Raw genomic sequence first — 13,717 nt, 5'->3', positions numbered from 1 at the left:
CAGACCACAGCTCTATGATAAATCATTTGTTTCATTAAAAAATCACAAACTATAACAATAGTTTCATTAAATGAATATTCATGATTTTTAATAATCAATAAGCAAAATAAAAGGGAATGTTGTTACATAAACTGAATCAGGCATAAGAATTTGAACTTCACTATCATTTATCCATGTAAATATTGTTTATCATAATTAGGCTTTGCAAAGTATATCCTTATGTATAATCAGTATGTAATATTCCACAATATCAGTCGCGCAAAAATGATGAAAAATATAACGGTACTTGTACGTCAAACAGACATATAGATATTGTTATGGGTACATCAAACGTGAAATGTCAAGAATTGTCTGACAGTGTTTATCTTCATCATCGTGAATGAAAGAAACGAAATTGTTGTAAGCCTTCTTGTGGAGAGCTGTTGGAATGCGGCAGTTCGTCTTCCATGCTTCAAAATCGGTTTATTCGACAGCTGTCAGAGTTTTCAGACTTTTTGTCCACTGTGGAAGTGATGGGTCGTGAGATGACATATCTCTAGCAGACGATGGATTCTCGGGGCGGAAATACCGGAAGAAAACATTGTGTGTACCGATTCTCGTTTTCGCGATTAATGGCCGACACATGAGAAAGGAGTATACATGGTCCCGTTAAACGAAGTGTAGCGAGTATTTGCGGTCGCGCATTTCGAAAGCAGAACTAGTTCATAACAATTTTATACCGGGGAGGAAAGAGGGGGTTTATGATGATTTTAAGGGGGGTCAGCAATTTTGTACACACTAACTAGGGGGGTCACCAATTCGTTACATAAAAATATGTTTAAAATTATGCTTAGAAATTATGGGAAGGGGAGGGGGGTCATTGATTTCGTACATGACATGCAGGGGGGTGACTTATTTTGTACATGAATTTTAGGGGGGTCATTCACATTGTACATGCTTCTACATAAAAATCATCATCACCCCCCTTGCCATAAATTATGAACGGTCCCTTAGGAGGTTCGGAGTGAATCCCGAGGATAAATTTCTTTCGAGCCATAGCTGGAATTGATTATATGTTGTTACAAAATCCCATCACAACGCACCAAACCTGATAAAATCCGAATATAACAGTTATTCGAATTGGCAATTAGGTGCAATACAAGGGATGTGAACATGTAACAGTACACCGATGCACTGACAATATTCTCGGGTCGGAGGGTTAGTGTAGTGGCTAGTGTTTGCTCACCACGCCGAACATCCGGGTTATATTGTCCAGGGATTCAATGTGTGAAGCCTATTTCTGATGTGATGTTGCTGGAATTTGGCTAAAAGTGGCGTGTAACCATACTCCAGAAAGTGGCGTGTAACCATACTCCAGAAAGTGGCGTGTAACCATACTCCAGAAAGTGGCGTGTAACCATACTCCAGAAAGTGGCGTGTAACCATACTCCAGAAAGTGGCGTGTAACCATACTCCAGAAAGTGGCATGTAACCATACTCCAGAAATATTCTCAATCGAAACGATACAGTCACGTGTATCAATTCATATATACTACCCATCAAGCATGTTGAAATATTCTCAATCGATACGATACAGTCACGTGTATCAATTCATATATACTACCCATCAAGCATGTTGAAATATTCTCAATCGATACGATACAGTCACGTGTATCAATTCATATATACTACCCATCAAGCATGTTGAAATATTCTCAATCGATACGATACAGTCACGTGTTTCAATTAATATATACTACCCATCAAGCATGTTGAAATATTCTCAATCGATACGATACACTCACGTGTATCAATACATATGTACTACCCATCAAAAGTTTATACTCACTTAAAGCACTCGATCACTATATGTTATGTATATATATGGTTACATCGAAGATGAATTTCTCCACTAACTTGGGGGAACCAACTGCAAACCTGATGCAGATGAAATGCACGAGGATTATGCACTAAATTGCTGAAAAGCATCTGCAAATATCATGCATGTGAACAGCTGCATTTTGGTGTAAAGTCTTGTTAAGAATTCGCCAATTTTCACTGAGTTTCACCATTTATTGAACTCATGACAATAATGTTTTCAACGTTACGAATTTATTTTACAATACATCAGTTCATGTGTTAACAGTACCCTTAAACAGTATCGAATATTTTGCAAAATCTAGTTTAGAACAGTTGACTGAAAAAGTGGATACATTTACACTAGTGAGTCTAAACTTTTGATGGGTAGTATATTTGTCCATTCATATTTCCATTCTATTGTATACAATGTTTTATCATAATTAAAATCATATCCAAATACATAATTGATGGAGACATATTTATTTGAAATATAAGCTCCGATATTCAACTATAGTCTGTTTGCAGTGAAAACGTACCGATGAATTTCACTTTAAACAAAAAAGCAAATCAAATTATGTGAAATTATGATTGCGAATCCTCATAATTTTACACTGCCAAATGAACATTTAAATCTCAGAATTTTATTCAACTTGTATGATACTTTATGCAAATCAATGTCAATCAAACAGATGGTATTTTGGATTATTTGCCAAGGCTTGTATTGGCTAAATACGAAAAACGTTTTTTTTCAGGGTGCCACCGGCGGTGAAAGACATTCTCACCTTTTCCCCGGAACATCTGGAATCCTCCCTATTCGATAGTGGTTCATGAACACATGTTCGTGATATGGTTGTATTCGGAAAGTTACAAAGGAAAGGATTTTGTGTAATTTATATTTGAACAGTACAATACTGTCGCATTAGTATTTACGGCTTTGTCACGTTTGTTAAATTATTGAAATATATACTTAGCAGCAAAAAAACGTCAGTACGAATTATATATGTCTCTGCCAGGAACGCTTCCAATAAGACAGACAAGCAAAACGCACATATATGAATGCTAAAATCGAGGAAAGTACATCTGATCCCAAGGCACTGTATAAACTTATGTTCTCCCTGATGGGTAGAAAGACTGATCCATTCTTGCCTTCTGGTGACGTAACCTTGGAGATAGCAGAAAGATTTTCAACCTATTTCTGCGACAAGATCGAGGCGATTCGTCAGCAGTTCGATGACGTCACCTGCATTACCATCTGAGCAACAAACACGAAAAATATTGATTTGAAATACGTTTCCAGGATCTTTTACAAATGTGACTTCTTCCGGTTTGTCGAATATTCAGCTGCCATTGAATCAGTAAATATTACTCAACCAAATTAAGAACTTGAGATTTGTTGAAATGAATCCCACAGTGGAAGCAGTGTGTGAATTGGAATAAAAATACATGTACACCATACATCCAGGTTACAATACAGATGATGAAAAGTGGATTCTGGCATCATTCTATTGTGACTCATGACTTTGCATTTTCTGACGACTACAGCCCAGGGCTCGTCCAACTGCTGTAACGCAGTGTCCAGCAAAGTGCCTACCCATGGCACGTCTATTCTCGTTTTTCATTTCACTGAACTTGTTCCGATACATCCGAACTATCTGGACCGGGAAGCTATGGAACGAGTTGCTTTACATGCTTGAACTTTCTCCATGTCATTATCAAGATTCCGGTCAAGTGTTTCAAGCAAACATTACACTTTCCATGCTTTTTAAAGTTTGATATAAAATAGATATATGTGAACAACAATTTCATGCACCCTTAGCTGACTTCAGACAAGTGCAGCAAACGTAATTTATTGAGCCAGAGGTTCTGCCTCAGGAGGAGCATCAGTCGGCTTGTATTCAGGTTCAGGTTTGAGCCAGAGGTTCTGTCTCAGGAGGAGCATCAGTCGGCTTGTATTCAGGTTCAGGTTCAGGTTCACAGACGCTTCTTGGACGCCTCAGTACCGTGGAACAGAACCCAAAGGCAGTTGTTAGAAACAGCATCACGGCTAATTAAGAAAACGTATATTTGTATCAGCAGTATATTTAAAGGTGAAACATTCAATAACATGTAAAAATTAGCCAATGACTTAATGTAAATGATACAATCAGAACTTGGCCTAACTAGAAAAAAGGTCCAAAATACATATTGAGACATTACAATCAAGAGCTTTTGTTACCTGAGAAAGTAAACACACTGAAGAACTGTCCGCTTTTCTTGTATATGATTCCTGTTAAATAGAAAGCATATACCATTAAGGGTTAATCAACCACGCGAGTCCGAACCCCCGCCCCCGCCCAGAGGGGAACTCAGCAATATGCAAGCTATAGGGATGTGGGGTAGCCCTGTTATTAAAGCGTTCGCTCGTCACGTCGAAGATCCGTGTTCGATTCCTCACATGGGTACAATGTGTGAAGCTCATTCATGGTGTCCGTCGCTGTGATATTGCTGGAATAGTGCTAAAAGCGGCGTAAAACTAAACTCACTCACATCAGTTATAGGGCGGCGGTCTGTAAACAACTGACCAGGCAACCCAGTGATCGATATCATACGTATCGATGTACGCAGTCGGAATACGATGCATGAACCAAGCCAGCGAACTTGACCAACCCGACCCTTTAGTCGCCTCTTACAACAAGCATGGGCTGCTGAAGACCAATTCTAACCCGGATCTCCACGGAGAGGAGGAGGAGGATCGGGATCGACTTCCGTGAACTGGTTTATCGAGTGTTATCGTACTGCTTTTGACTTTTCTCACCATACCACTGGCACGTGTGCCTGACCAAGACGTTTGTTTACACTCTCCTACCCTGAGTTCCATCCGGCAAGCCAGCATAGTATCTCTGCCACAGGCCAGCAAAATGTGACGATTCGTCACATCTTGCACCGTCCATTCAATATAATTTACATATTTCTCAACTCTTTTATTTTTGACGAGTCTACACAACTAATTAAACATCTTTGATAGAATGGTTTAGTTTCATTGAGAAAATATCCTAAAACATGTAACACTATTTCGATTTGCGGAGCGATCCTTTGTTTACATAGGTTGTACGGCTCCACGTGCTGTCATCGAAGCTGATGGAGAGCAAACGATGCAACCAGTTTGATATCTAAATATGTACTGTCATAGACCTTACTGTCGCAGTTGTCGAAGAATATATATGTAACAATGTAAATCATTATGAAGAGAGCGCCGAAAAGCTTTCGTGAGTCCAGTCTCTTCTTATTTTGAATATGCGCGTTTGATTGCAAACAAGAGAAAAGTCCGGTCACGTGATATGCAAATTAGCCTGTGGCAGTGATGTTATGTTAAGTCATCGCTGTGCCGGAGTGTGGTTTGTTTAACACCGCACTCGGCAATATTCCAGCAATACGACGGAGGTCCGTAGATAATCGAGTCTTGACCAGATAATCCAGTGATGGACAGCATGAGCATCGACCAGTTGGGATCCGATGATATGCATCAACCTAGTCATGTGTCTAACCACCCGATCAGGCTCGCTGACTTGACATGTCATTGTATCCCAATTGCGTAGAACGATGGTCATGATGTTGATCACTGGATTGTCTGGTCTAGATTCGAATATTTGAAGACGGCCGGCATATAGCTGAAATATTGCTGGGTTCGGCGTTAAACAACAAACCAACCTGGCCACCAAATACCGACATAAGCCCAGTTTCAGTTCAACTGCCTATTGACAAAAGTAGTTCATGGTGGTGTTGTATGCGACAGTTTACCTGCTATCGGTGGTCCAAAAAGAGTACCTATGCCATATGAGAAGGACGCTATTCCCATCCCAGAAGCGAAGAACTTATCATCAACAGTTTCCAGGATTATCGGCACCAGTGCCACGAACTGTCCGCCAGTGTATGTGCCTGTTAGAAATCCGTAGATAATTCTTCCTTCCATGTTAAGGCTGAAGAACGGTAGAAATAAAGTCAGAGTTGCTACAAAACTTGGTAAGCAGTTATAGAATACACCACTGCCCACTGATTCATCGTTTGCAGCAAACCCCACGAGGACGCGAGAGACCATACCTCCAATCCCAGAAAAGGAAATGGCAAGAGCCGAATCCTGCAGTGACGCCCCATTCTTGAAAAAGAAGTCCGGCAAGTAGAGATACAGTGTAGATAATGCAGTAGAGTAGCAAAATATACTGAAAGACAGCATAACAAATGACGGACTTTTGAAAACGGTTATAAACTGTAAACAATGCCCACAAAGTGACCGCAAAGTTTGACTGCAAGACAGGTGCCTTGTGGCAGAGGTCCTCTTCCGCTCTCTTTCAAATGGAGACTGTTTCAAGAGCATCCCGAAAACACAAAGATTAAACATGACCCCACCGTTGAGAAGGAATGCTCCGTGCAGGCCATACTGGCTCAGCAGAAATTGTATCAACATAGGATGAATGAACACACCAAGGCCGGAACCGCAGGTGATTAGACCGGAAACTAAACTGGCAGACTTGGGAAAATGATAACCAACAGCCGTCATGCATCCACCTTGAGCAAATCCTGTTCCCAGACCTGAAACATTGAAAGAGAAAGTTGAATTCAACACAGTTTTACCAGAATACTGCTTTGTGTTTGTTTCTTGCCATTGTCGGTACTTCTTCCAATTCTGTGACAGACAAACCAAGACTTGATGCTGTGAGCTCATATTCAACCAAGAATGATTGTTTTTTTAATTTCTGCCCACTGAGATACCATGTCGTATTTTAGCATGGGTACTAAGTTCAGACACAGTACACAGACTTCGATCATTGTTGCCGAGTACCAGGCAGGGTGAAAATGAATATTTTGATATGATGTCTTTTGATATGACACGATCGGGGACCTCCGCTCCCAAGGCAAACGCTATAACAACGCAACACGGATGTAGTCTTATCCACAGATGAGACATAACTGCCATTTGTTTGACTCACAAGACATATAGATGCATTTACTGACTTCATTCACGCGGAAAATACTTACAGTGTTTTCTTTGTGTACACACCTGCAACTAATGCGTATGAGATAAACAGCAGCCTGATGTCCCGGATGAAGAAGCTGGCACCAAATCCCAGCATCCCCAGAATTCCTGACAGTAGCACGCACGTCCTGCAGTCGTAGGAGTTGATAACGAGGCTGGCTAGCGGACCTGGGAGATTGATTAATGTACTCTTTGAAAATCTGAGTCAAACTGAAATTTTCAGTTTGTTCATTGAATTCTGGGGGTTTTTTAACGTAAGATCCAAACTGACAGTGTCGGACCACTCACAAACTACCAGATTGGTCAGACGGTTATACCATTCTGCTCATAGGAATGCTCCAGGAGTTAATCTGAGTTAATGCCTATTGTATAACAGGCTTCAGTGTGTTTTAAAGACGTTACAAGTACACTTTAAGTTTCAGTTCTTCTATATTTATGAACAGAGGCCCGTTTTACAAGTAAAAACGGTTATAATGGGTGAGTTTGCGTTTTAACAGTGCATGGTGTAGACACGTAGCAATATATAAATACACTTGAAGTTAAAGGTAGAATTTTATTCGTTACGTACTTGTGCATGTCGGTAGACTGTCATGTAGAACTGAATTCGGTGAAGCAATTTTCTTTTGAAATTTTACTAGCACTTTAGTAAGCATGGCCGTACCTGTCAAGGAATACATGCAGGCAAATGTTGATCCCAGCCAAGAAACTACTTCAATGTCTTCAAATTGTTCCATCAGAGCCACGTGGTACACTCCAGCAACGTAGCTCAAGCTTGGTCCGCACAGTTTGATCATGAAACCAGAAAAGACGATAATCCAGGACGGATCCATGCTGGCAGTCATTCAGTGCTGGGAAAAGAGAGTCATTGATGAGTTTGCATTTGGTCCACAGAAACCAGAGGTGTGATTACCTTTCGAGAAAATATAAAGAGGTTACAGATTTGTGCTGTGGTGTTCCGTGCACGTTGTGTGTTTCTTGTAGCATGTATAATAGAAAGGTGTCAGCCATAATTATTTTCTTGAAGCTTGAACCAAAAGAGAATTTTACAGAAGGCTAATTTGTATTTTTGTGCTACATGGAAACATTGTCTTCTCCTACACAACATGTTTGCTAATGGAAGAAACCACAGGAGTCCAGAAGGATTGTAGACGGTGCTAACAGCACCACGGTTATCAAGGACTGGCATAGCAGCCAGCTGCAGCCACAGGTTTTATCACCTGTTATTGACTATCATCAAATAAAGCCCACAAGGACAAGCTACTGTAATCTCAAATGTTCCTTTATTGTCTATCATCATTCTGACATAAAACTACTCTGCGCCACTATTTATACTGAACGTCTCGGTCGCCAGTAAACTCTGGCACGTTGATGAACTTCACATCAGAAACTGAGTGAGTGAGTTTATTTTACGTCGTTTTTAGCAATTTTACGGCAGGGAACACCAGAAATGAGCTTCACACATTGTGCCCATGTGGCGAATCGATCCCGGGTCTTTGGCGTGACGAGCTAACGCCTTGACCAGTAGGCTACACCACTGCCCCCACACCAGAAAGAGATGAACAGGGAGGAAAATAACAAACAATATCAGAAGAGTGCCAGGTTTAAACTGAACCTAATTAATAGCTTACACCATCAGCTTTGATTGGTGAAGTCAGAACTCTTCTGTGTGAGTTTGCTGTGTGACAGGTTTACGGGGACGCTAATACACTTTCATGAGCAAGGACAGTACATGGAATGGATGCTCAACGAACGTGAATGAGCGTTCTCGTAAACCTGTCACAAAGCAAACTCATGCATGCTCGTCATCAGTGCACGTGCAGTGTACCCCAAGCAACTGCTTACAAGGCTGTCCACATCTGTTTTCCACCATGGACTCGTGACGGCTACACTATATACCAGCCACAAAAAGAAACTGCGTTGTTAAAATGCATTCTAAATTTGAAAACATAACAACACGTTTCCACGTAAGGTTTAGTAGGTGGATATTGAAATAAGAAGTCGGTAGAACAGCATATTAAAAGTCTGTGATATAAACATTACAAGTCCAAATGCGGGGAAGGAGTCTCCGAACAGTGCTACAAACTCAATAACGGCTATGACCACTGTGAGAAGCAAGAACAGCAGTGCATTCCCGACGCATTGAGTCTACCAAATGGGTATGGAAAGCTTGTTAAATGCTCGCCATAATCTCTGCAACGCACAAACGTTTTCTTGCGCTTTTGCTCCATTTCATCTCGGTGAGATTCCGGTGTATTCACAATCCAAGGCAGCACTTAAGCATTGTGCTGTTGACGAAAAGTCATTGCAATCCTAGCTGCGTGAGCATGGGACAATCCTGGACCAATAAGAACTGGAAATGACATTGTTCCGAGAATCTGATCTCTGATGCCACACCAGCTATAGGAGTTCAAAAACGTTCACTTATTCCACCTCAAATCGTCACGGAAACACCCAGAAGTGATTCTTCTCCATGACACACGTTTGAGACAACGATCCCAAAGACGTCTGTAGTCACGTTGACGTTCGTCACTACGGGAAATGTTAAATCTGGACTCTCATGTAGAACAACAGTCTTTAACGAAAACCGAGGTTGACGGACATGATTTCACCATCTTGGGCGGTTTTCCGACGCTGTATCATGATAGGTCGTACTACGTGGTTGATAGACAGACATCCTGGAAAGGTCTGAGCAGTGTTCACTGCAGTCTTGAACCTGTGTCAGACATGGGGCAGTCATATCTGGTGGCGGTGTGACACGTGTGGAGGTCCTGTGGGATGAACACTGCTGGGTTTGGTGGCAATGAAACTGCGCACCCACCTGACAATCAGACGTTCCCATACGAACCACCCAAATAGCCTCATGGCCTTGTGCAATCGGGAGTCGTGGCATAATGTGTTATTCATAAGCCGTTTCATTGTTTTAACGATGTTGGTGCTATCGTCCCCAGTGTGTTGGATCCTTGGCGGTGTGTGTTTCACATTGGCCTATCGTGAAGGAGCAGGGACATCTCTGCCAGAACAAGGCAAAGTACACAGCGCATGTTGTGGAGTCATCCACCATATACTGACTGCCATCAACACAGTTAAAACCAACATCTCCGCCATGAATGTGCAGGTGAGGGAGCTGGTGAAAGACCTAGTTGAGCCAGTGGAGACACTGAAGGGAGTAGTGACACTGTCGTCAGTAGCCTTGAGGAGAAATGTTGGCAATGAACTTAGGTTTCAAAACCAGTTTTCGGAAGGTCAGCCGGAAGTCCATTGGTAGAGTCACTGCTAGATGGAATGGGTCCGCATTGTTCGGTTGGATCGATGCAGCGCAACGTCACCTTCCACAACAGCCGTACATCAATTTCACTACTCATACTACCAGTGTATGAATTAATTTTGAAAAGTTACAAGCCAGGGGGGACTACTTAATTAAAATGTTGCTATCCCAAATCATACTTCACTGACCCTGCAAAATATCAGTATCAAAATGCACATCCGTCAGAATTGGTTTGATGTTTGTTCATTTAAGATGTCAAACGTTACATTTGTATGGAAATGGTTCGAAACCTCTTTGGCGCAACGCTGTTAACATTTTTTATATAGCAATCTTCGTGTGACAAGAGATAGTAAATATCACGAAGCTTTTGCGGACGGATTTTTAACACCATAATAATTGACTTAATCATATTCATGTGCATTGAATAAAGAACAAATTATCTGATATTTTCAGCTAGCCAGTCGGGATAGCTTGAACAATATATTACAGGCCCGATTCACAATCAGCTAGCATTTGGCCAGCGGGCCAATAGCTATTTCGAACGCCGCATGCTACAACTTTTTATGTGTTGCCCCATACCATCCACCCACAATTTCCGCCCCTGTGCAAGAGCAAGCAATTCAGTTGCATACCACTAAATACAGAAAAGGAACTTTCCGTCATCCACAGATAGTAAGCTTCCTTTCTTTACCGCTGAAACGCTGGTCCACGACCGACAGCTTCTCATTTCCTCTAAAACCACGATGTCTCTGGATGTTGGATCATGTTCTGAAAGTATGAGTAACATATTTTAGTACATCACAATCGAATTGGAACAGGTATTGATGGGGAAATTGAGATATTTCCATGTCAGTAGTACACAATATTTATGTGACTATGTTTAGATGGTGATGGTTTTTTATCATCAGATAGCTTGTATATACTACATTTAATTGAAATAATATTTGAAAAAGAAGTTTTACGACATTAGTGAATAATGATTTGTTTTACGAATATAAGCTAAATGTAATATATGATACATATTTTCTCATTGATCTTAAGTGTTATACACCATGTGTGAGTGAAACAGACCGTAATATATCTATCCTATTTTCATACCTTCAACAGCTGGGACGGTCTCAACAACTGTGGGATTTTTGCCACTCCAACTGCGGCTGTCATGTTGGTGAATCCAACAATAACTGCTCTTAAGGTAAACCACTTGTCAAGTCTTCGGTCAGAACTAAGGGGAAAATGAATAATCTGAATTTATTACTGTAGCAATGTCATAAAGTTTTGTAGATATTTATAGATGCAGCCATTAGCTTCATAGCTGTCTCAGTCAGAGACAAACCGACCAAGACGGAATCTTCATCACGGATCATTACACATATGGTATTTTTCAATATTATGAATTCAGATTACATTCTCCAATCCGCCATGAAATCTATCAATCTTGCAGGGAATCAGTGACACAACTTGCAAATATAAGTATTTAACAATGTTCATATGGATAACACTGAAAACAGCACATGCTGTGAATGGGTCATTTAATCGTGACAGATTGCATGTAGATTGCATTAATCGTTCATATGCCAGTGTAATCAATATTTACCCGCACTTTAACGCCATTCAGCGGTTGAAATGGTGGCCCCTTCTGTTGCACTGGTCTCTCCTTCAGTTGAGGCGGCCTCCTTTTAAAGTTCTAAATGCAAGATTTAATTTGAATTGCGTTGAAAGTGTGTTAGTCTCAATTATAATACAAATATTTCATCACTGCCTTTTTTGTTCGGTCACCCGTGTTCAACAGCGCACAACTGAGGACTTCGCCGGAGTGAGCGTATCCGGTGTGAAGTAAGTGAGAAATTGACTATCGGAAACTTGAAGTGGATACTTTTAATACCACCAATACTTTCTGTGATTTCCTATACAAAATAAGTGAATGTAAAGGAGAAACAATATTCTTGCTATTTTAGCAAGTAACTTGTTTTGGCTCAGATCCAGATTTTGAAACGTCAAAAAGCAGACGACAAAATGGCGATCGTCACGTGACCATCTAGAGACCGACTTGTTATCGTGGTGACAATGTCGGATGATTGACGTGTGTTAACAAAACTGCACGACTTATTTGTATGTTATGTAGTCAGTGACCACAATGAGGATTTGGTTGTAAAGTTGCGCATGTGGTGATATGCGCTCCTTACACTGACTCTGTGATGGAACACAAGGGATTGTGTTAGTAAACGTGTCGGTGGTATCGGTGTTATGGCAACCACAGCGACGACAACAGTTTATGCGCGCATAAAAACATGCAAAACGTCCATATATAGATCAGATTCACTATAACAAACACAGCAGAACACACCTATACACATGTGTAAACTTCGCTTTACTCGACGGAGTATAGCTATAAATAGATATGTCTGCCAGTTACCACATATCTGTATGCACGCAACGAACTGAATCTGTTCAACCACAACTGAGTTTGTTATCAAAACTGGATCTGTACTGTAATGTATCTGGTCCTGTCTGAAATACCAAATATCACGTGTAATCAAAGATGACTATGACCTGTGTAGTGTATAATCACCTGTACAAAAGCTCCAGGTCATTCCAGCGTAATCCAGCAGAGCAATTATGTGCTGCGTCTGCACATCATGGCCTTGACCTTGCACAATACTGCACTCAGTATCACAATGGCTTCAGCAAGATGCATTTCAATTTGTCAATGTCGCACACTTGTTTGCACAAATCGACAGCGGTGGCTCGGTTGGGTAGTTACGTCTGGTCGTTTCGAGTGTTGATACACACAGATCTTTGAGTTTACTTGACAATGTTCATCCAAGTCATCTTCAGTTGAATGACGCAACAAAGTGTTAACCTGTCTAATTTTTGGTTGTTGGTCTGTTGTTTCGTATGTGTATCTTCATTAATGATATACTGGTTTTGGATAAAATGTGTGAAATATAATTAATTATGGTACTGTCACAGGATTCGTCGCTTAGTTTAGGGTTACAGCTTGTTATAAATGAATGTTTCGTTCTGAACCATATCAATTACAAAACAGTAGGATTATCGACCTAATCGTTTATCAGCTTTATGTTTGAGTGAGTGAGATGGGTTTGACGACGCTTTTAACAGTATTTCAGTTATATCACGTATCAGCCTAAACGTAAACCCATGCTTGTCATAAGAGGCGAGTAACGGGATCGGGTTCTCGGGCTCGCTGACCTGGTCGATGCATGTCATCGTATCCCGATTGCGCAGATGGATGCTCATGATGTCAATCACTAGATTGTCTTGTCCAGACTCGTTATTTACAGACCGAGTCATATAGCTGGAATATTGCTGAGTGTGGCGTTATAACAATAAACAAACAAAACATATGAGCTTAACATAAGAATAAAGGTCCATGTGATGCAGTTTGCAGATGGCGGTGACAAATCAGGAGTAATCAGGGCGAACCGGGATTCGAACCTACAATCATAGTTTCCTGGCGTGTTCAAGGGACGCAACTCTGTACAGCGAATAGCAGTACCGTAAACTAGGGGGGCAGCCATGTCCCTGACTTGTCTGTAAAGATATTTAGAAGTAGGGTGTAAACAGAACATTGTGTATCATTA

The 13,717-nt window shown here is 41.0% G+C and overlaps 1 protein-coding gene across 1 annotated transcript; it reads right to left on the bottom strand.

The window, feature by feature from the left end:
• Nucleotides 1–3,740: 3,740 nt before the first annotated feature.
• Nucleotides 3,741–12,837, bottom strand: LOC124277255 (monocarboxylate transporter 12-like). The gene is made up of 9 exons (XM_046712905.1): nt 12,685–12,837; nt 11,710–11,799; nt 11,214–11,301; nt 10,748–10,883; nt 7,512–7,698; nt 6,875–7,018; nt 5,617–6,405; nt 4,055–4,105; nt 3,741–3,883 (listed from the first exon to the last, which is right to left on the bottom strand). The coding sequence occupies exons 5-9, from the start codon at nt 7,690–7,692 to the stop codon at nt 3,741–3,743; spliced, it is 1,308 nt and encodes a 435-aa protein (XP_046568861.1). The 5' UTR covers nt 7,693–7,698; nt 10,748–10,883; nt 11,214–11,301; nt 11,710–11,799; nt 12,685–12,837.
• Between the last annotated feature and the right edge of the window lie 880 nt (nt 12,838–13,717).

The sequence above is a fragment of the Haliotis rubra genome, unplaced genomic scaffold, assembly GCF_003918875.1.
Source record: "Haliotis rubra isolate DU_JTF1 unplaced genomic scaffold, ASM391887v1 Scf22, whole genome shotgun sequence".
NCBI classification, from domain to species: Eukaryota; Metazoa; Mollusca; class Gastropoda; order Lepetellida; family Haliotidae; genus Haliotis; species Haliotis rubra.
Note: the sequence above shows the minus strand (reverse complement) of the source record. Positions and strands in the feature narration are given on the sequence as shown.

Bases quoted from the DNA above. Each gene is read 5' to 3' on its own strand.
- LOC124277255 (XM_046712905.1), bottom strand. From the start codon at position 7,692: ATGACTGCCAGCATGGATCCGTCCTGGATTATCGTCTTTTCTGGTTTC. The intron at 7,019-7,511 runs GTACGGCCATGC...TCAATCTCCCAG, and splicing joins CTGCATGTATTCCTTGACAG to GTCCGCTAGCCAGCCTCGTT. The intron at 3,884-4,054 runs GTAACAAAAGCT...TTTCTTAATTAG, and splicing joins CAGTGTGTTTACTTTCTCAG to CCGTGATGCTGTTTCTAACA.